The 22,506-nt window shown below is 31.4% G+C and overlaps 1 protein-coding gene across 1 annotated transcript in view; it reads left to right on the top strand.

Annotated features, from left to right (window-relative positions):
- Positions 1-21,682, top strand: part of LOC139500957 (uncharacterized) — a gene marked incomplete in the record, with an annotated part of 126,621 nt that extends 104,939 nt beyond the window's left edge. The window contains 7 exon segments of the mRNA XM_071289887.1: positions 8,382-8,582; positions 9,701-9,863; positions 11,102-11,273; positions 13,174-13,314; positions 14,161-14,277; positions 16,055-16,148; positions 17,192-21,682. Coding sequence (XP_071145988.1) covers positions 8,382-8,582; positions 9,701-9,863; positions 11,102-11,273; positions 13,174-13,314; positions 14,161-14,277; positions 16,055-16,148; positions 17,192-18,531 — 2,228 coding nt within the window.
- Positions 21,683-22,506: the final 824 nt, after the last annotated feature.

Here is a 22,506-nt window from a genome sequence, read left to right as displayed (position 1 = left end):
TAAATTTCAACCTGTCTGGTTTGCAAATAGCACCTTAATTTGGTATTTTGTTTGTAGTATTTTTGTTTGTAGTGATAGTGTAGCCTAGAAGTTTGCATAAAATGTTTGTTATGTTTTTTTTTGGTTTTTATCATCTTGCTCTAGCCATGAGCATGCATAGAATACAGTTTAAACCTCCATTGAAAGTTCATTTTCTACTTTATATAACAACAGACTTTCTTGATTTTTTTGGGGGGGATTATCTACATAAAATATAATATGCTTCAACTGTTTAAATCCTTAAATGTATATTCTCTGAATATAGGTATACAATAAGGTTGAATTATTTTTCTAAAAGATACTTGACTCGTCGCTGGGCTTCCAAAATGTTGTATATAACTTTTTCGGCTTAAAATTACTTTTTGACACAAAACAGTGACAGATCCAGGAGGGTTCTGGGGGTTGGAACCCCCACTTTTTTTGGACGATCAATGCATTTTGAATTGGGACATATAGTTGGAACCCCACCTTTGTCCGGGGTTGGCACCCCTCCCCCCCCCCCTCTCCTTATAAAATAGCTGGATCCGCCCCTGCAAATCATTTTTACGGAAAGAAATCTTTTGATATAAAACATGTTACAAAATTGCTTAAGCCTCTATTGTTTTTAAAGTTTGCTTCCAAAATGAGTGTAAACTTGTAAATTGTTGTATAATCGCTTTGGGAATCTAATACTTTTTTCATTTCTTTATTTTGGGGGTAAAATTATCCAGATCATATCAAAGTTTTTATTTCACTGCCATTTACAAAAATTTCAAGTTCATATACGAGAATTTGAGAGCATGCATTTTAGTAAAATTTCAAAGCCTGTTTGTGAGAAAAAAAAATGTTGAAAAATTAGTAATTAATAACATTTTAGAAGCGACAGACAGACATACAGACACAGCTGCAAGAAATTTACACACTGATAGTTTCTGATGATAGTTTCTTGTCCATTCTAACCAATATTGCAGAAGTTTAACCACACTCATTGGCCTTAATTTTGGATTAACAAATTTCCATGGTATTTTAAAACTTGGTACATAAGTAGACATAGGGTTAATTTAGATTAATAGAATACTGTATGACTATAGTGTAGAAATATCATACTGAAATTTGGAACCAATCTTGATTTTGAATTATAGAGAAAAGATGGATTAGGGGGGATTTAGTAGTGTTAAATTATTTTGATCTAATAATCTTTATGGATTAAAAGAGGGATGAATTAGGACATTGTAATGTTTTATTAAGAGGTTTAGTGTGTTTACACATCATGATACATTGAAAAATCAGTTGTAAGGAGTGAAAAGTCTGTCTAAACATAGCTAGTCTTTTACCTTTTATGTTTTTTATACAACTGTATATATTGTTGATATGGTCATTGTGATCAATTGGATGTTCACAAAAATTTGAAATTCTTAAAATTCTAATAATTTTCTAGCCTAGGTTTAGTTTGCCAAAGCTGTATTTTCAAAATCTTCAAAATTTTGAGTCCTCTGTGCTTTTCATCAGAGAACTTTACTTGCTTTTTAACGTTTTTGATTCCAGTGTCACTGATTAGTCTTTTGCAGACAAAACTTGCATCAGGTGTAAAAATAGATTTCATTCTCAAACGTTTGGAATGATACAGTGAAATTTTTATAGGTCATATATTTGAGACTTAAGAGTTACCAGTATGGTGAATAGCTTGTAATGATTTGTTAATGTTATTTGTCTGCCAGTCATTTTTTTATTCTTGTTGTCTGTTTTTATGTCCCACTGTCACCGTAGGGGGAATTTAGTGTTACCATTGTCAGATGTCCCTACGTCCCAAAATTGGTATCTGTTCTCCAAATTTGGTTTTCCTCAACTAAATGTTGTGAAACTTATGCACAATGATAATTACTACAAAACACAGATCAAGTTCAAATTAAGGTGGCATTCATTTCCCTGTTCATGAGTTTTGTAACTTTATATGGAATTTGGGGTATCATATGTGAGTTCGACAGACTCATTTTCCATTTATTTATTGGACTTTTGATTTACAAATGACCTCTCATTGTATGGTCTTTTTTTTTCTTTGCAGTTTTATCCATATATTCAAAGAAAAATCTTAAGTTGACAAAAAATTGTAAAAAATAATTCTGTAAAAATACGGCTATATATGTGATTAATGAATAAGGAATCTATTAGTTTTCCTTGATCATAATTTTTATCATTTAATGGTAAATTGATTAAGCTGAAATTTTATAACTAAGCAAGAAATAAAAGATTTAAATAAATATTTTACATTTTCAAAAGTTTTAATATCAGCATGTAAAATCTACAGTAGATTTAATAATACAACTTTTCATTTAAAGTTCCTATGAAAAGATTTGTTAGTTAAAAACCTGTCTGTAAACAAATATTGTATTATCTTTCTGATATTTATAGCTCAGTGTTAAAATTGAATTATGTGCAAAACATTATCAGCGGTCACACCTCTTGCTTGTGAAAAGTTCGACTTTTGGCAGTTTTACAAACTTGAAAAAATAAATTGCCAAAACTATAATATATCTATTACAATATTTGCAGAGTAAATAGTATTCATTAGTTAAATTGTGTGTTGTATTACATGTTTGGTGTAATAATTTAGTTACCCGTATTTGCTCTTCATGTTTTTACTAAGTAAGAGTACATAGTAGTCCTTGAAAGGTTCTGAGGATTCATATATTTTCGAGGGTACCAATTTTAGCAGATTGAGGAAAAATGGTATTTTTGGTGAATATTTTAATCATGGTTTTGTCAAAGTTTGCATACAGTTTTCACTATGTAACTACAGCTATTTGACAAACCACACCTCTTTTGGGGAGATATGTAATATTCATAGATAGTTTTGTTTTGTTTACATACTGGTTCCCAGATATTATTTTATGTTTTATCTCATAGAGACAATACTTGGGAATGTTATCAGCATTTAAAACTTCCATCTTCATTGTCGACAGCACTATCTTTTGACCATTGAAAAAAAATGTAGTTCATTATGGGCTTTCAAAATTCTCGAATATTATTTTTTAAGAAACTTCATAGTAAAAGTGATACAGTTTAAGGGGGTAGATCTTGGTTCAGGGAGATAACTCTTTAAATCAGTTAAGCGTTTGTAAAAGCCAAGTTCATCAATGTTTTTTAAGCATTTACCTGAAACAGATTAAAAATAATCTATGTAACCTAGAAGCTTAGAATATGCTTTTGAAAATGGTTGACACAAACGTACTGATGATTTTAAGAGTTATTTCCTTAACCTAGGTCTACCTCCTTAAGCTGTAAAAGAAGTTCTTATGAGAAATTGCATCATCTTTATATATAGAAATGCAACCTACAAACCTATTGAAAATGTGTACCTCACACTTTTTATTTACCCAGCAATTGCAAGAAAATTAATATTCCACAAATAAATGGGTATATAAAATCTACATTACTGGAAATTAATAATTTGACAAGGAACCTGTCTATGTGTTCAGAATTATAATACGTAACTGGCATATCCTTAGAAGAAAAGTCTGTAAAATTATAGTAGTGTGCAATTTGAATAGATAGAAATGTTACGATTATCTCCTATTATAGTAGAAATGTTTAGATTATCTCTTAAAGTAGTAAACTATAGTTGCCTGATAGAACTGTTGTTCATTGTTTCTCTTGATGAAATTTGTTGTTTAATGTCAATAATTGTAGATTTTTTTCCACTCCTGAACAAATTGTGACTTTTCTGGTTATATATACTTCCTGAGACTTCTCTTATTATTATTTTTAACTTTTTTCCCCTTAGACCAATTGTGACTCTGATTTCTAAACTTTAGTATCTAATTACAAATAGCTGAGAGTCAGATTAGTTGTAGTTTTTTTTACTGCTAAGAAAGGAAAGAGTTCCATGAACAAAATATTTTGTTTTTTTGAATAAACATAAAATTTAAAATGGGTAATGATATATAAAATACTTTTTACCAAAATAGAATGATATGCCTAACATTAATTAATTATATAACGGTACTAATATTTTCAAGTATTTAATGCAGACCAAAATCTAGAGATCTCCATAAACTAATTCATATACTAATTTTTATATACAAAGTGTACATATTTTGAAGATTGCTTTATGTTTATATATTCATAAATTTCAATTAACTAGCACCTTTAACTTTGTACTATATTTGGCCTAACAAATTTTATCCCGTGCCACAGTTTTACCCTTATCCATCTGGTTGTCCCAAAATAAGTTTCCATTCTGTAACTTTAGTTTACCTTCACCAAATTTAATGAAACTTTCTGAACAATGCTTCTTACATTATAAAACACAGATCTAGTTTAAAATTGGGGGACATAGTTATTTTTCTTTATATCCTTATATGCATGCATCATCTGCGTCCTAGGCAAATATTCTCCATTTATTTATTTATTTTCAGTTTCACTGATGAGTCTTGTAGACGAAACACATGTATGAGTTCAAAATTATAAGCCTGGTATCTTTGTATAAACTCATCATAGATGAAAAGGTTGTTTTAGATGTTTTCATAAAAGAAAAAAAAATGATGAGTGTGCATATATAAAGATTTGAAAGGGAAATAATTCTTAATCTGTCAACAGAACATGTGAAATTAAAGCATCTGGTTAACACAGACTTTAATCAAAGCAGACTATTAATTTTGCTACTGGAATTTTTTATGGAATTATAGAGCCTCAGTTTGGAATAAATGTAAAACTTGTTATGCTAAATAGAAATATCTCCAAATGAATATTGGGTAAATTCATACACAAATTTTGTTGTTGATGAAATCATATTTTGTCAAACAAGGACCATGGTGTAACATATTATAGTAATGGTATTATACAAATTAACAGAATTACAACAATAAATAATATAAGAGTCACACAATATATATCGTATTTGAGGTTGTGGATGGGGTTTATATATTAGAGAAAAATATAAAGATTAGAGAATATTGGGCTAAAATATAAAGACTAGAGAATAATGGATGGGGGTTTACAGAAAAGAGAATAAAAGTAAACAAATATAAAGAAAAGTTAAAAATGGATGGGGGTTTACAGAAAAAAGAATAAAATTAAGTAAACATGCAAATATAAAGAAAAGTTAAAAATGATCCCAAAAAATGAGGAATAGACAGTAATCAGATGAAATACAAACAATAGAGAATAACGTTAGAAATATAAAAGGTACAGAAATGAAGGCCCACCCCTTTAGATTAATGAAATGAAATACAAAGAATATAGAAAAATGGTAAAAAATATAAAAGATACAGAAATGAAGGCCCCTCCTCAGAGTAATGAGATGAAATACAAAGAATAGAGAAAAATGGTAAAAAATATAAAAGATACAGAAATGAAGGGGGCCCTCAGAGTAATGAGTGAAATACAAAGAATAATGTTAAAAAAATATAAAAGATACAGAAATGAAGGACCCCCCTCTCTCCTCATTCAGACCCTCATATTTGTTGGAATGTATTCAAGTCATGGTTTCGACTAATTTTAAAATATTTACAATAGCCAATTGTCAGACAGTTAGATGATTAAAGTAGTAATCAGAAATATCGTCACAATATGATACAAATATCAAATAACAGTGGACGTTTTCATCAACGGAATTTATTTTTACAAGACCTTTGACAAATTTAAACCTAAATTCAGGCTTGATCAATATTTATTTCACTTTTAAAATTGATTATATTTAGTTTAGAGTTCATATGTTTGAACTCTTTCCAAGTTGGTTGACCTTTGGAGATTTATTATACACATTAATATTCCTAAGTTTTGTTGAAGTTCGGAACGTCTCTTTTCTGGACATATTTTAGTAGGAAGTTTACGTTTCGAGTTAACACGATAAATTTTATTGATTCTGTTAGTAACAAAATACGATACTTTTGTATAACTGTTTAAATATTAAAATTGTGTCGAAACATTGATCAATGGATATTTATCTATTTACAATTCAACCACTCGGAGTGTTCTGTAAAAAGAATTGAAAATTGTTTTAATTATTTATTCATGTAAGCACATATCATCTACAAATTTCTAATTCAATGCCTGTTAATGTTTGTATTTACCATTCAGCCACTTTTCTGTATGAAGAGTTAGTTACAAATGCATTTTTCTGTTTGTTATAATTAATTATTCATGTAAAAACTTCAAAATTCAAATTTAATACTGTTAAATGTTTGAATTTAGTATTGACACCAATATTTCTGTTAAAAGGATTTAAATGCAGTTTTGCTGTTTGTTGTAATTATTTATGCATGCAAACACTCCATGTGAATAATTTCAAATTCAATACAAGTAAATGTTTAGATTAGAATACATACTGAAAGTGTTAACCAATGAAGTATCTCCTCATGCAAACAGGGATACAGTTTCCTTAACCAAATTTTCAAAAGAAAAAATCAAATATTCTCCCTTACAGTGTCTATTCAGTAACATGAAAAAAATGAACAAAAATTGCTTATTTAGTTAACAGTAACTTAAGTATGAAGCCAATTTAGTGGAAATATTAGACTATAGGAGTTTGAATTAAAATTAAGTCCAAAATGAGGAAATTGAGAAGCATTTTGCATAAATTTTAATGAAAAACAAACAGTAAACATATAGACATCATAATCCACTTCATTCTTGCCAACCTTTATTTTATTGCTGCTGTCATTGTATAAAGTTTTACAACCATTATAAAAGGTCTTAAAATCCCTATAAAAAGTATTATGCAGTAGATATCACTCCTTAAGTTATAAAGATATTATTCAACAACAGTTTCGCTGCGTAATAAGTCCTTATTTATATATTGAGAAGTCAATAGTACCGGGAAACTTGTGACTTATAATTGTGATGACTGCAAGTCAACTTAGTATTGCAAACACTTGTGTCCTCTTTAGCTCACCTGGGCCATCACTTTGCGTCCGTCGTCGTTAACTTTTACAAAAATCTTCTCTGAAAATACTGGGCCAAATTAAACCAAACTTGGCCACAATCATCATTGGGGTATGTAGTTTTAAAAATGTGTCCGGTGACTCTGCCAACCAACCAAGATGGCCACCATGGCTAAAAATAGAACATAGGGGTAAAATGTAGTTTTTGGCTTATAACTCAAAAACCAAAGCATTTAGGGCAAATGTGACAGGGGTAAAATTGTTTATCAGGACAAGATCTGTCTGCCCTGAAATTTTCAGATGAATCTGACAATGTTGGGTTGCTGCCCCTGAATTGGTTATTTTAAGGAAATTTTGCTGTTTTTGGTTATTATCTTGAATATTATTATAGATAGAGATAAACTGTAAACAGCAATAATGTTCAGCAAAGTAAGATTTACAAATAAGTCAGCGTGACCGAAGTGGTCAGTTGACCCCTTTAGGAGTTATTTCCCTTTATAGTCAATTTTTAACCATTTTTCGTAAATCTAAGTTATCTTTTACAAAAATCTTCTCCTCTGAAACTTCTTGGCCAAATTTAACCAAACTTGGCCAAAATGATCTTTGGGGTATTTAGTTTTAAAAATGTGTCCGGTGACCCGGCCATCAAATCAAGATGGCCGCCACGGCTAAAAATAGAACATAGGGGATAAAATGCAGTTTTTGGCTTATAACTCAAAAACCAAAGCATTTAGAGCAAATCTGACAAGGGGTAAAATTGTTTATCAGGTCAAGGTCTATCTGCCCTGAAATTTGGCTAAAAATTTTTATTAACATTTTCCAATGAAACTACTGGGGCAAGTTCATTATAGATAGAGATAATTGTAAGCAGCAAGACTGTTTAGTAAAGTAAGATGTACAAACACATCACCATCACAAAAACACAATTTTGTCATGAATCCATCTGCTTCTTTTGTTGAATATTCACATAGACACAGGGTCTTTAGAGCCTCTAGTTTTGTATTGCCCTTGCTAGCATATTTCAGGGTGATCTATTTTCATGTGTTTTCTAACATTTAGTGTTGTTTATAAATTTATTTTATAATTTTGTTAGTATATATATTTATATAAAAGAAGATTTTAGCAAGTGATTTATTTATTCAAGCAACTTTTCAGTTGAAAATTTCACAAAACAAAGCTTCCATTATATATAATATGACATTAACAAATTTAAAAATATTGAAAAAAGAATAATTACTAAGTAGATTCTAATAAAAGTTATAATAATACACAAAAAAAATGTTTGTTTACAGAGCAGTATACAGGATAATCATTTCTAATGTTTTCTTTAATCTTTTATAACCTATTTTATCATTATTTTCCATATCATCGCTCCAAAATAATATTTGTAATGAAAATGTATTATATAAACATTCTTTTTATTTCACCTTACAAAAAAAACAAGACGACATCATGGAGATATTTTTCATATTTTATTTTCAGGTGACCAGTTAGTCAACCATATCCCTAATGGTCAGCTGTTGACCAACAAGCTAGGTCTACTGAACAGTTTACAGGAATATGAACGTGTTACCTTGTCAACTAAGGGGAGACCACCCAGATTGAAATTTAATGATTTCTTCCCAGAGACTTACAGACTTGATGAAAAAAATAATAAAGATATATTTCTGGAAGTTTATCAAGGTAATTTTTTTTATATAGTTGATTGGCAGTTTATTGCGCACATTTAATGACCTTGAGTGGATCCAGAATCTAATGTATATGACTTGAGGGGATTTTTAGAAGGAGTTAAACCGCAAAAAAAAAAAAAAAAAAAAAAAAAAGACATTCAAAAGGAAGATCAGAATAAAGTTTATGAAATTGACAAAAGGAACGTAAATATAAAAAAAAATCTGGGGAAAATGTCGTGAACAGTTAAATTATATAGTCGATCGCAAATTGTGATGAATTGTAATTATATGTGAAAAATTTGCAGTGACAGATCTGAAAGAAATGTAATTTGTAATGGGATCTTCAAATTTTAAGTTAGTTTATGTACTTGTCCATGAGTAATCAGAACAGCACAAAACATCTACCAGAATAAAAGAGAGGAAAGCACCAGAGGAATTAAAGATAACATCTATCATTTATATTAGTGTTTGTCAAATCAATATTATTTTTGAAGGACCAGTTGATGTGGAGCCGGACCAGTAGATTTTTCAGTCCACTTGTCTGGCTTGCCTGAGTACCCAAAAAAACCTTAAATTAGACCCAGTTATATTATAATTTTTTTTGTCTTTTATAAAAGGAAATGAATTTTAGGCCAAATATGGCCTTGCATTTTAAACTTTATCATAAAATTACAATTTTATTGATCATTGTATTAATTTGGTTCTTACAGTAAATAGAATATTTCAAAAGTCTTACTTCTTGGTTGAAAATCGCTTCATTAAAGTACAGTGTTAGGCTTTAAATTTAAGATATTGTGGATTGTCAAAATACCATGTTTTTGTGACTTTCAGACATAAAAGCTTGAGGAAATATGCAATCTAGCATCCAAAAGTTTGTAATTACAGCAAAAATTAATAACTGATGTCAATTCAGAAATTATTGCGATATTTTTGTTATTGCGAAAAATGCGACAGGGTAAATATCGCAATAATTTAAACTCGCATTTTGAAATTTTTTATATGACTTGTAAGGATTTTTTTTCAATATCACAAAAAAATAAATCGCATTTTAGTCTTAATTGACAAAATTGCAATAATAAATGCACACAATAATTTCTGAATTTTCAGTATTATTATTTATAATTTTTTCAGATGGAGAAATGTGGATCTGTAAGCCTACAGGTTTGAACCAAGGGAAGGGAATCTTCATTATCCGATCTCGTGATGAAATCAATAAAACATTGGAAGAAAGGGAGCAGAAAAAGGAACAATTGTCACGCTCTACTAAACCTCTCATGAGTAGGATTGTTCAAAGGTACATAACTCATAAAATATTATACTCCTATACCTGCCTATAACCATCCATGGGGGTTTTACGTGCTCCATGACTCCCATAGTCCTACAAAACCTTGAAGGGGCCTTCAAATGTATTGTAATGATGTATTTTGGCATCTTTATACTTTCACAATCCTTAAGCTTTTGTAAAATCAGTTGTTTTGTTTAAAATTGTGAACAAAATTGCTTTTTCAATTTCCATTTGGGAGCCTCCATGGGGGAAGATATACCCCGCAAATTGTGACAGTTGGCAGGTATGTAATAACTCCAATGAAATCTTGATATTTTCATGTCCTTGTCATATCGAGGCCAGCATTTAGATTTACCCTTGTACATCTGTATGCCTTGGAAATTGGTTTCCATTATCCACCTTTAGTCTGCCTCAACCAAATGTTTTGAAACTTACACACAGTGTTTATATCCACAAAAGGCAGACCAAGTTGTAATTTGGGTGGTTTCAGATAACAAACAGTTTTTCCCGTTTTGAATGGTTTTACACTTGTAATTTTTGAGGCCCGGTATAGCCTGCTGTTGAGTGTGAGCCAAGGCTCCATGTTTAAGGTCGTACCTTGACCTTAAATGGTTTACTTTTATGGATTGTTATTTGATGGAGAGTTGTCTCATAGGCACTCGTAACACATCTTCCTATATCTATTAGACAAGAATTAAAGAATATAGTAAAAAAAAGTTTTCTCGAGAATGAATAAATCATAACTAAAAAAGTGAAATATAAAAGTTTGACTAATTTAAAACAGATGATGTGTTTGCTTAACTTCTTTGATGGACAGGGAAGGGATGCTGCAATCATGATGTCATATGGACTTATATTCTTGTTGTAAAAGGAGGTGAAAGATACGGAAGGGACATTCAAGCTCATAAGTAGAAAATAAACTTGACTAAAAAAGTAAGAGACTATCAATATTACACAAAGCACAAGATATAAAACTAAAGACTGAGCAACACGAACCCAACTAAAAACTAGGGGTGATCAAAGGTGCTCTGGAAGGGTAAGCAGATCCTGCTCCACATGTGGCACCTGTTGTGTTGTTCATGTTTGTACGAAACCAGTAACAAGTCTTAATTCGGTAGACATTAGGGGATAAGGGTTTATCCACTGAACATTCAGGACATATTTGTCACTGGACATTCTGCTGAACATACATGACATATTTGTCACTGGACATTCAGCAATCAATGATTAATTCTTCTCTCTTCCAGGTACATTATGAACCCATTGTTACTAGCTGCTAGGAAGTTTGATGTCAGAGCCTATATGTTGATTGCATCCACAGTACCATTCTTAGTCTTGTACCACAAAGGATATGTGCGACTTTGTTGTGCCAAATACGACAATGATGACTCAAATCTGAGCATTCATCTCACAAATCAGGTAACTATCTCTGTTATAATATATAGTTTTATCTACATTGGCTATAGAGATAAAAGTATAGGGGGAGGGTTGAGATCTCAGAAACAAGTTTAACGCTGCAGCATTTTGGCTACTGTCCCAATATTAAGTCATGAGCCTCTGGCCTTTGTTAGTCTTGTATGATTTTTAATTTTAGTTTCATGTGTATAATTTGGAGTTTACTAGTAACATATTTGTTATGGGGCCAGATGAAGAACACCTCCGGGTGGGGGAGTTTCTCGCTGCATTGAAGACCCATTGTTGGCCTTTGGCTGTTGTCTGTTCTATGGTCTGGTTGTTGTCTCTTTGACACATTCCCCATTTCCATTCTCAATTTTAGTTATCTACCCTGCCTTTCTCTGCAGGTTTTAAGTTTTGATTAACTTAATATAGTGTGGCATGTACCACCAGTATATTTGACTTCATCTGTGGCTTAATAGTATGGTTATCGATGTTTACCAGAAAGGTGGGTAGAACATAACTTATGTTGTCACCTCCTACAGTTTTCAACCTAGAACCCTAAAACTTCACTGGTTGATTGCAGAAATATGTTGCAGTTGTATACCTGCTATTAAGGCCACATCAATTTGATTAATAGTTCTTTGGATTTTTCTGCTTCTGTTTTGGCAAAATTGACTTTTCAATAAATAGAATGATAACCGCTTACGCAAATTTTGGGCCATATGCTGCTCCAAAATCAGTTTATCGTTGACATTTGTTTTCTCTTAGACGTTTTTCTTGTGCATATATTGCTCCAATAGATTCAAAAGCATGTGTGATGAATCAATTTGTAAATAAAAGGTCAAAAATCAGGATGCCAGCATGAAGTTATGTCGGGTCATTGCTGAGGACAAGTAGTTATTAAACACACAGTTATTTGAAATGCATTTTATTTTACATCTGGAGACTTGTGTTAGGAGACAAAAAATAAAATAATCTTTCGTAAAATGACCACAATCACATCATTACCATAACCATTGTCATCCCCAACCATTGTTTCAACAGACATAGTCCGAGATAACACTCACGTTCAACAGCTGTTTTGCCAGACAAGATGGAGTTCTGTTGTCCAACAGCCCCAGCTTTTCTGGCCAAACAGTTGTTGTACGTGAGAGAAATCTCAAAATACAACAGACATAGATAGAGCTGTCTATCTTTGATGAAATTAATATTAAATTCACATTAATTTAAAAAAAAAAAATGACAGATTTATCTTATTTTGATGAAACCCCATATCTCCTTGTTAGTCTTATTAACATGCAAACAGAACTCTTTTGCAAGGGAAAATTTAAGGATTCCAACATTCGAAACTAAAGTGGTGGTATTGGGATTTGCCTGATAATAATAATTAGGGATGTATTATTGGTGCTACCACTTCCAGTTTGAAATACATTGCAGGTTTCACAGGCAAACGTACAGACTGTACTACAGGCACAAATACACAAATGTACATCAAATTATATGCATAAGAGCATGTTTTTCATCCTTTTTATTTGAAGTAACCCAGTTTTAACATGTACATAAAGTTCTAAATCACACAATTTAAAAAAAAATCATACTGCTTGCTCCACTTGTAGAGCAACCGCCTCAACAAAACTCATTTTCAAGAAATAAATAGTATTTTCAATAAAAAATTCCCCTCGCCCAATAATTTTTGGAGGTTTTGTCTGAAGAATTAAAAGTCAAATTGGTGTGTCCTAAAGAATTGTTTTAGGAATTTTTTCACCTTTTTCTAAACTTGAGAACTTATGGAATCATTATTCAGCAAAATTTATAGAAGAGTGTACAAGTATTCAGTAATCAACTCCTACAGTATTCATCCCAGATCCCTCACCTTTCAAAGGAAGATTACATACAGTTTATTCTATATTTTTTTTTACAGTTTGTTCAGAAGAAGGATCCAAACTTTAAGGATATCAAAGAAGATACAGTCTGGTCAATGGAAAAGTTCAATGATTATTTCAACGAGAAAATAGCTGCAAAATCTGGTGTGGAACCAGACTGGGTTAAAAATATCCTAACGGTTGGTTAATCATCTTTTTATAATTATTTACAATAAAAAGGATGAAGTTACAAAGGGCAAAATTAAGAACTGAAAGACAAACAAGCTGAAAAAAGACAACATGAAAAGACAACAAAGATGCTCCTGAAGATTTGGCAATACCTGCTCCACAATAAAAAAATTAAAAAAAAAGCTTCATATAGTGCTGAAGCATGTTAATTCTGTTACCCTATTGCATGACTGAGTGAAAATTTAAAAAAAAAAAAAATGTTGGGAATTTAAATATTACTAAAATGAAAAGGCTTGTTGTGCCATTACCGTAATATCTTTTTATAATCCTTGCGTGTCAGTGAACATAAGAGTGTTTCAGAGTGTCATATGGACACATGTTCTTGTTTAAATACATTAGAGATTGTGAAAGGAAACATGCGGAAGAAGAAATGAAGTTTACAGACTGATTGGCCCAGAATAAGAACAAATAGGATTGTCCTAATGTCAACTGTTACCTTGTGGGCGTGCTCATTCAAAATCTTGACTTTGCATATTAATTAATATGTTATTTAGTCCTGATCATGTATGTACATAAAATAACAAAAATTACAAATTTCAAGGAAAATTCAAATCAGAAAGTTCCTTACCAAATGGCAAATATAAAAGCTGAAACACATCAAACTAATTGTTCCTGACTTGGTATAGACATTTCCTGGTGTAGAAAAATGGTTTATTAAACCTGGTTTGATAGCTATCTAAACTTCTCACAAAGAAGCCATCTTGTCTTGCTTTTAGTAGATCTGTCTTATTTAGGGCCACCTCCAATAAACAGAGTCATTCAACCTTTTTATAATTTATTTGGGATATTTTTTTCAGAAACAAATGCAGAAGATAATGATTCATTGTTTTAACAGTGTGAAACATAAATTAAACCAGAGAATTGGATACTTTGACCTGTTTGGCCTGGATTTTATGGTGGATGCCGACCTCAAGGTATGAAAGAGAAACTATATGTAAATTCATCATAGATACCAAAGTTATCTTTTTTCTTTTTATCAGTAAAGTTTAATTTTAAAAATGTTTAAAAAAAAAGTCCAAATAAAGTATGAAGTAAAAGATGCTCTTAGGTGAAATTAAAAAAATCTAGAATCTAGAATCAGAATTGAAAATAAATACAATAAATAAGAATAGCATTAGTAAAGGAACAAAAAAAGCTAAAAAAATTGATAGGTTATGGAAATTTTTTTATTTTTATAAATGGTGGGAAAATGCTGACTCAGACTTTTACCTTATATTTGCAATGGTAATATTCGGGTCTCAAATTGAAAGAAAAGAAAACTAGAATCTGCTTGAATATTAGCAACTCACCTTTTTTATGATCAATTAATTGGTGTCTTATATGAAAACAAAAATGTGTGTTATGGGGCAATATAGTTTACCCTGTATTGTAGGGAAAAAAACTAAGGACTCTGTGTATCTGACAAAATTCTAAAACTGACCCAAGTACATCCTTAAAATGCAATTAGCTGTATTTGGCAAAACTTTTAGAAATTTTCGGTCCTCAATGCTCTTCAACTTCATACTTTATTTGGCCTTTTTGACATTTTTTGATTCAAGCGTCACTGATGAGTCTTTTGTAGACGAAAGACGTATATATAAAATTTTAATCCTGGTATCTATGATGAGTTTATCAGAACCATAAATTCCAAAAGGTTTTGCAAAAAAAAAAGCAATAGTACCAGTAATATTCCAATATAGCACAGTGAAACAAATTAAACTAGAAAATTAAAAGGCTTTGATCAAGAATAAAATTTTAAAAGTTGCCAATGAAACAAATACCATTTAAGTTACTATAGTTAGAATTCCAGAAATAGGATATTTTTATCTGTTTTGCCTGTGTTTTATGGTGGACACAGATATATGGGGTATGAGAAAGTGCATACAAGAAAGTATAAACACACTAAATTATTAAATTTTTACATGGGATTTATTTTGTGTGACTTTCCCGTACTATTAGGAAAAAATTGTTGTGAATATGCAACAATTGGACCTTTCCCTTATATATTTACATCATAAAATTTTGAAGATTCTTGAAACATATCTATAGCTGTGAAGTGGGTTAAAAAGAGCTAGACTAAAAACTATTTTGGTGTACAATAATTGACCAAACAAGGGATACATGTAAAAAGAAAATATGTAATTAGCTATAGGTCACTCACTATGCAGCTTTCAGTATTGAACAAAAGCCATACCATATTGTAAGCTGTAAAAAACCTGGCATAATTGAATATGAAACAATTCAATTAAGAAAAAGAATGGCTAAAACTATAAACAGAAAAAAAATATGGCAGTCGGCAAACAAAAACAACTACTGAATTTTAGGTTTCTGACTTTAGAACAGAGATATTTAATAAAGAATGTGAGCAATCAAAACCTCTCTTAAATTTCATTTATCAAAAAAACAAGAAGAGTAAAGGCTTTTATCATCTTGCATTTCATAACCTGTATACTATTTAGACGTCGGGAACCTCTATTTACCCTTACCATGCTGTGACCATCAAATGAAGGGCCTACTCAAACCACTGTTTGGCTTCAATGGCTCTCTATACTTTTACAGGTCAACTTTACGATACTTATTTCGAAATTAATGAATGTTCTTTCAACCTGAAGCTATCTTTTGTCATGCTTCTCTTGTTTAAAATGCTTTTTGAGCTTAAATACCAACATTGAAAATTGAAATTGAATAAAATTGTAAATTAATTTATTGTAGGTCTGGTTAATTGAAATAAATGTGAATCCCTCCTTAGCTGTTACATGTGGTGCCCAGAAGGAGGTTGTACCGGGAGTAGTAGAGGAGTCTTTGTGTAAGTAAAGTGTGTCAAAATAAGATAAAAAGGGGGGACCTGAGCTGTTACATGTGGTGCCCAGAAGGAGGTTGTACTGGGAGTAGTAGAGGAATCTTTGTGTAAGTATAGTGTGTCAAAATAAGAAAAAAAGGGGGGAGGGATGACTAGTAGATAAAAAGAATTGTGAAAAAACAAATATACGTCTTTTATCTTAAACAAAAGTGTAGTAAATGGTAGTTTTATTAACCCCAAAAAACGGTGGCTTGTTTTTAGTTCTTTCTTGACCAAAACAAAATAGTGTGGTTTCATTAATACTTGTTGAATACCTATTTTCTTTGATTTTGAGGGTGCAGGTTAATCACATTGTGCATTTGCTTGTATGTAGACTTTGGCAAGAACACGAAATTATGTACCCATGAAATGTCAAATTTCCTTTTTCCAAGAAAATTGGTACCAAAGAAAATAAATGAATCACAGTAGCGAAAAGTAACTAGAGTGAATGACTTAATTTTGCTGTTGTACTTTAGAAATAATGTGTTTTCAGAAAATAAAATGCTTAGAAACTGACTACACACATATATAAAGATGTACAAAAGATTTTAATTTGTAGTAATCTGGTTGGTTTTTAAACAAATATTTTAGCCCTATATCTGTAGCAAATTGTGGTCGTCTGCGTTGTCGTCAGCGTCATCCAAAGACAAATCGTTTCCCAATAATAACTTTAGTATAAGTGAATAGAAATCGATTAAATTTAAACACAAGGTTTATAACCACAAAAAGAAGGTTTGTATTGATTTTTGGGGTTATGGTTTTAACTGTTAAGGAATTAGGGGCCAAAAATCAATGTGATGGAAATCACTCAAGGAATGATTGGAAGAGTATCATGGGTATGGTGTGGAAAAAAATAAATGATAAAGTGTTATTGCTGACAATTGTAACTTACCACCTTCAAAAGGAGAAAAGAACAAGGTATTGTCTCTTTTAAAAATGCCTAATGAGATTTAAATTTGCTGAAACAAATTATTTTTAGTCATTTATTTGTAGCTATTCTTTAATTTCAGATCTTGCAATAGAATGTTTTGAGAAAACAAAGAAAAACCAACCGTTACTGCCACTTAACACATTGAAGAATTTTTCTGTTTTGTATTGTGGAACAAGAGCAAACACAATCCCCCCTCGGGCAACAAGAAGTGTTTCCCCAGTGACAAACGAAAGGTTAAAAGTCACTGCTTCAAGTGCTACCACTGCCACATCTAAAACTAATCGTCATGCTAATGAAACCAGTCGGTCTGGACATAGATTATCTGTTAGTAGCACACCTCTAGCATCAACAAGTGGTAAAAAATCGGAGGACTCTTCAAGCAATGCTGTATCAAAATCTGTAGAAAATTCTTCGAAGGGGATGACCTCTGAACAGCCTCTGGCTGAGCCTGAAACAGTGCCATTAAAAATGACTCATGTGTCGTCTGCTGAGGCGATTGGTGCTAAAAATGGGAATCAAGTCAATGACTCAGATGGGAGTAAAGAGCCAAAGAGTGTTTGGACTTTAAATAGTGATGGTGTTTTGACACTTCAAGCACCCAAACCTGTTATTCAACCTGTAAGTACAGCACCAAATCTGGATCAAATTAAATCAATATTAGCTCAAGTAGGTACTACAAGTACTGCATCTACTACGACTGGGACCAATACATCTACTGTTGGATCTGCAGCTAATGTTAAGTCGGATAAACGTAATGTCAGTGTTTTGTCTCCTTTGAATGATAAAAGTGCTGTGAATGCAAGTATTGCAAGCTCAAATGAAACCGCTACAAAATCAGCAGATACATCCTCTGAAAAATCAAACATAGCGCCGCCAAGGTCAGAATTTCCATCATTACTAGCTAAAGTTGACAACGTTAAATCAAGCACTGTGACCATGGGACTATCAAGTCCAGCAAAAGTGGCATCTGCCGTACCATTGTCTTCTGGGGTGTCCTCTACCGCTAACTCCTCCAATGCACCTCGTTCTGTGCCAATAACAACCTTCTCAATGTCTAGTGTTGTCTCCGGTCACACCAGTGTCCAACACGAGCGAGACCGAGCAGAAACAATGGCAGCCTATACCACTCTAACTAAACTAAACAACACCTCAAATCTGCCTTCAATTTCACATACAAATTCTGTAGTTAAATCTACATCAAGCTCAGGAAATCAGAATGTAAGATTGTCGAACGTTTATAAAACTACAACAAATTATGATGCTCCGAGCTTGAAATTTACATCTGTGGGACAAAGTAAACAGTCCAACGATTCCCAAATAGAGGTTGTACCTCATAGACAAAGTAAACAGTCAGGTGAGACACACGTAGAAGTCATACCACATCGGAAACATAAGGACTTTTTTGACAGAGGCAGTTGATACGATTTTAATGTCTTGTAGTTCTGATATTTATATGACAATTTGTAATCTCAGAAGTTATTTCTTAGGTCAGTCAGGCATTGGTTAAAATAAATTATCTATGTTTTTGAAAACAAGAGGGCTTTCTCTGCCTCAATCACATTGCAGGGTGATAGCCATGAGATGACATGTAGTAGAGAAACTTCCTTTTGTTTGAAAGATCATAGATTATATTTTATAGTTATTTTCCCTTAGGCAATATCAATAATTTAAGTTTTTTATTACTTAGTCCATTCTAACAGCTTATTACCTACAATGTAGTCCATTCTCACTCCACTGGACTGAGAAAAACCCATCTCAGTCAAGAAGCCTGGGGTCGGCATACAATCGCACAGGATCTTTTTTGTAAATGCAATAAAAGTAAAAAAAGATTTCTTACAAAAATTTATATGTTATTTGCAACTGGTCAGAAAATCTAAGACTTAAAAATGCCAATTAACAACTTTTAAGACCTTGTAATGATTGAACATTTGCAAGACTAATTTGTACTTTATGCAGTCTTTTTTAAAGTCAAATGTAGAATTGATAAATGTCCAGAATAGTCTGCTTTTGTGAAGTAAAAATTGACATAAAGAAATCAGAAAATTCTAGAAGACTTGACAAATTTGAATAAACATTCTTAGATCAATGATATAAATGCTTTTGTTGTACAATTATCAATCCAAAGTTCCATTAAAGTTCAGTTTATTTATTTAGACAGTGTTGAATATTTCCATTCAATGAAAATGTTTTTGCATATTACATGTCAATTTTTATTCCAATTATTGCATTTCATTTTAGTAAAATGTAACTTTTTTGTGAGTGATATATTGAAGAAAGAAGAAGTGGAATAAACTATGTGGTACTTTATTTTGTATGAAGCAGAAATGGAAAAAAGTCTTGAAAATACTGTGGATTCGTTAATATTTATAAAATTTCATTTTTACACTGCAGGTATTTGTTAAGTTCCAATTTAAAACTTTATCCCAGCCTAAAAGTATTATCTTCATTGGGTTGCATCTCATAGCATTAATTTAAGTAGTATTTTAAAGTACTTACATTGAAAATTAGATTTTTTTTAGTTTTTTTTTTTTGGGGGGGGGGGGGGTGAGGGTATGTGAAGAAGTGTATTTAGATGCAACTTCTTGAAAGTATTCAGAAAGTTCGGGAAACGTGGTCAATTTATAGATTAGAATAAATCCTAGGTGTTTCAAAATATAAAAAAAAGTTGAAAAATCATAACACCAATATTTTGAACCATGAAATGTCATTGGGTGCTTTTTCAGCATATGAATAATGTTACCTCAATTAGGTCTGCATTTGCTTCTCATTTTATCTTATATCAGCTCAATTTGATACGGAGATGTGGTATTGACATTAGCAAGTAGTGTGGAATAGTTTCTGTAGCATTAGAGATGTTTCACAGGTTTATTAAGATGTTTATAAAAGTATCATTTTTTAACTGTATCCCTTCAATGTACCACCACTATTTTTTGTTCATTAATGTACAATTGTATTTATTGTGGTGGCCATTTTCAATCCATAGCCTACCATAGTTAATAAGCATTATTTTTTTCCAGTCAGAGCTTCCTTCTTTATGCCAGTAAACTAATAGATTTTAATGTAGATAAAGTGTAGCATAAATAATTTTGTCAGTGGACGTGCGTCTGACATACTTAATTATATCCTGGTACCTTTGATAACTATTTATTATGAAGTTATGGTCACATTGACATAACACTTAATAGACATGCTCATTATAATAAGAAGATTTTTAAATGTTTGCAAAATACAGATTTCAACCCAGATTTCACTAATCCTTAAACATGATAATGTAATTCTGTAATTTGAGCTTCATTTGTCCTAAAGACACCTGATACATTCATGCAGAATACATGTTTGGTTTTTTTAAATTTAATTACATGTTTATGAACAGAAAATACATAAAAAAAATTATAAATAATATATAATATATTATATGAATAGATTAATGAAGTTTTGAAATAAGAAAATCACCTAATGAAGATATTTTATATACAAAAGTCACGTTTTATGTTAAAATAATATTCTAAGGAATTCACAAAAAATATGCCTTTTACAGAAATAAGCACAATATATATGTATTTAGAATGTAGTTTGATTCACCTCAACATTCTTTTAGCTTTTAAAATTTTCTAGTCTATGTTTTTTTTAGATAGAATATAATGTTTTAACACATAAGCAATAGTGTAGAAAGTAGAAAGAAACTAGTTATAGGTTTATAATTAGGTAAAAAATAGGAATGTTAAGATTACCTACTATAATAAAAAATTGATCTGCAATTGAATATTTATTCCATTTATTAATTCTTAATAGAGAAATGAAATCACACCCTCAAATTGATGCGTAAGAGATAGTCGAATTTTGCACACAACTTCTAGCTTAAAACAAGGTAGTTGAGATATATATTCATGACTTATTTTTAACAGCATATGATTCGCTTTGCTTTGCTCAATTATTGTTAAGAGCCATATTTTTATTATTCTTTATTTTCACCTATATGTAATAGATAGCTTTATTATTTTTATTCTATATATAAATTAATCTGAACATTGTTTCCATTTGTTGCTTCTTTGAATGTGTACAAATGGGTTATTTCAATAGGTGTTATAACAAACTATTTAACTTGTCTTTCTGTATTATTTAGCCAAATACAAACTGTGATATATATTTAATGTGATTGTAGATTATTACTTTGTTTGATGTCTGTCATATTGACTGTAGCATTATGGGATATATTATAAGGTGTCTGCCATATTGGCTGTGGACACCTGTGATATATTGTTAAGTGTCTGCCATACTGAATCGCGACACCTGGGATATATTATTAGGTGTCTTCTATATTGGCTGTGGACACCTGGGATATATTATTAGGTGTCTGCCATATTGGCTGTTGGCACCTGGGATATATTATTAGGTGTTTGCCATATTGACTGTGGACATTTGGGATATATTATTAGGTGTCTGCCATATTGTCTGTGGACACCTGGGATATTCTGACTATGATATATAATGTGTGGATGTAGAAGATACTTGTTTGTTAATGTTGTTTACTGTATAATTTGTATTTCAGTACAATAAATTGTTAAAACGATTATTAGTGTTTCTTCTTGAAAGTGTGTCATGCAGATATAATATAACTATTAGAAAACCCATTAAACCATTTAGTTTAGAACACTTGTTTATTCAGTGATTGCTTTGAAATGTGCTAAAATATTATTTTACTGTAGTTGGTTTCATTATGACTAGACTGCTTTGAGTGCATTATGTTGTGGCCAAGATAATTGAAAGAGTTTAACTAATATTTTTTTTATATGTCAAGTTATACTGTGGCATTTTAGAAAAACAAATGGCAAAGATAGGTCAGCTTAGTGTGGGGATTTTGCTAGATCTGTTGTCTTGTGTTTGTAGTACACCCAAGCAGTGTATATTCACTTTGTCAACATGTTTTCTTCTTATGAATGAAGGACATAATATTAAGAACTCGTAAGGACAAACAATATGCTTGCCACTGTGCGAAACAAAAAGGGCAGGTAGGTAAAATTATCTCATTTTTTGCTCACATGGCCCAAAGGACTTTTCCTTATATACTGGCTCTGGACGTCTGTTGTACATCGTAGTCTGTTGTGGTATCTTGTTCACCGAATGTTTTGGATAACCCCACCTGTCTTATAACCAGATAGCAGATAACCTTGAAAGTATGAAGTAGGTCAGCACATTGACTTGCTCCGTCCAATATAGAAATAAGAAGGGATCAAGGTAATGTACGTTAGAGCCCTCAGATTGTCTCATACCCAAACTCTTATAATAAAGCACCACTAATTGAAGCACTGAAAGGGAGAAAAATTATCGAAATAAAAATCTTGATTTACATTAGAACCAAGAAAGATCAAAAGCAATCTGCGAAAGCTGATTGAA

Source organism: Mytilus edulis, chromosome 13 (assembly GCF_963676685.1).
Source record: "Mytilus edulis chromosome 13, xbMytEdul2.2, whole genome shotgun sequence".
Lineage (NCBI taxonomy): Eukaryota > Metazoa > Mollusca > Bivalvia > Mytilida > Mytilidae > Mytilus > Mytilus edulis.
This window is presented reverse-complemented; position numbering and strand designations above follow the sequence as displayed.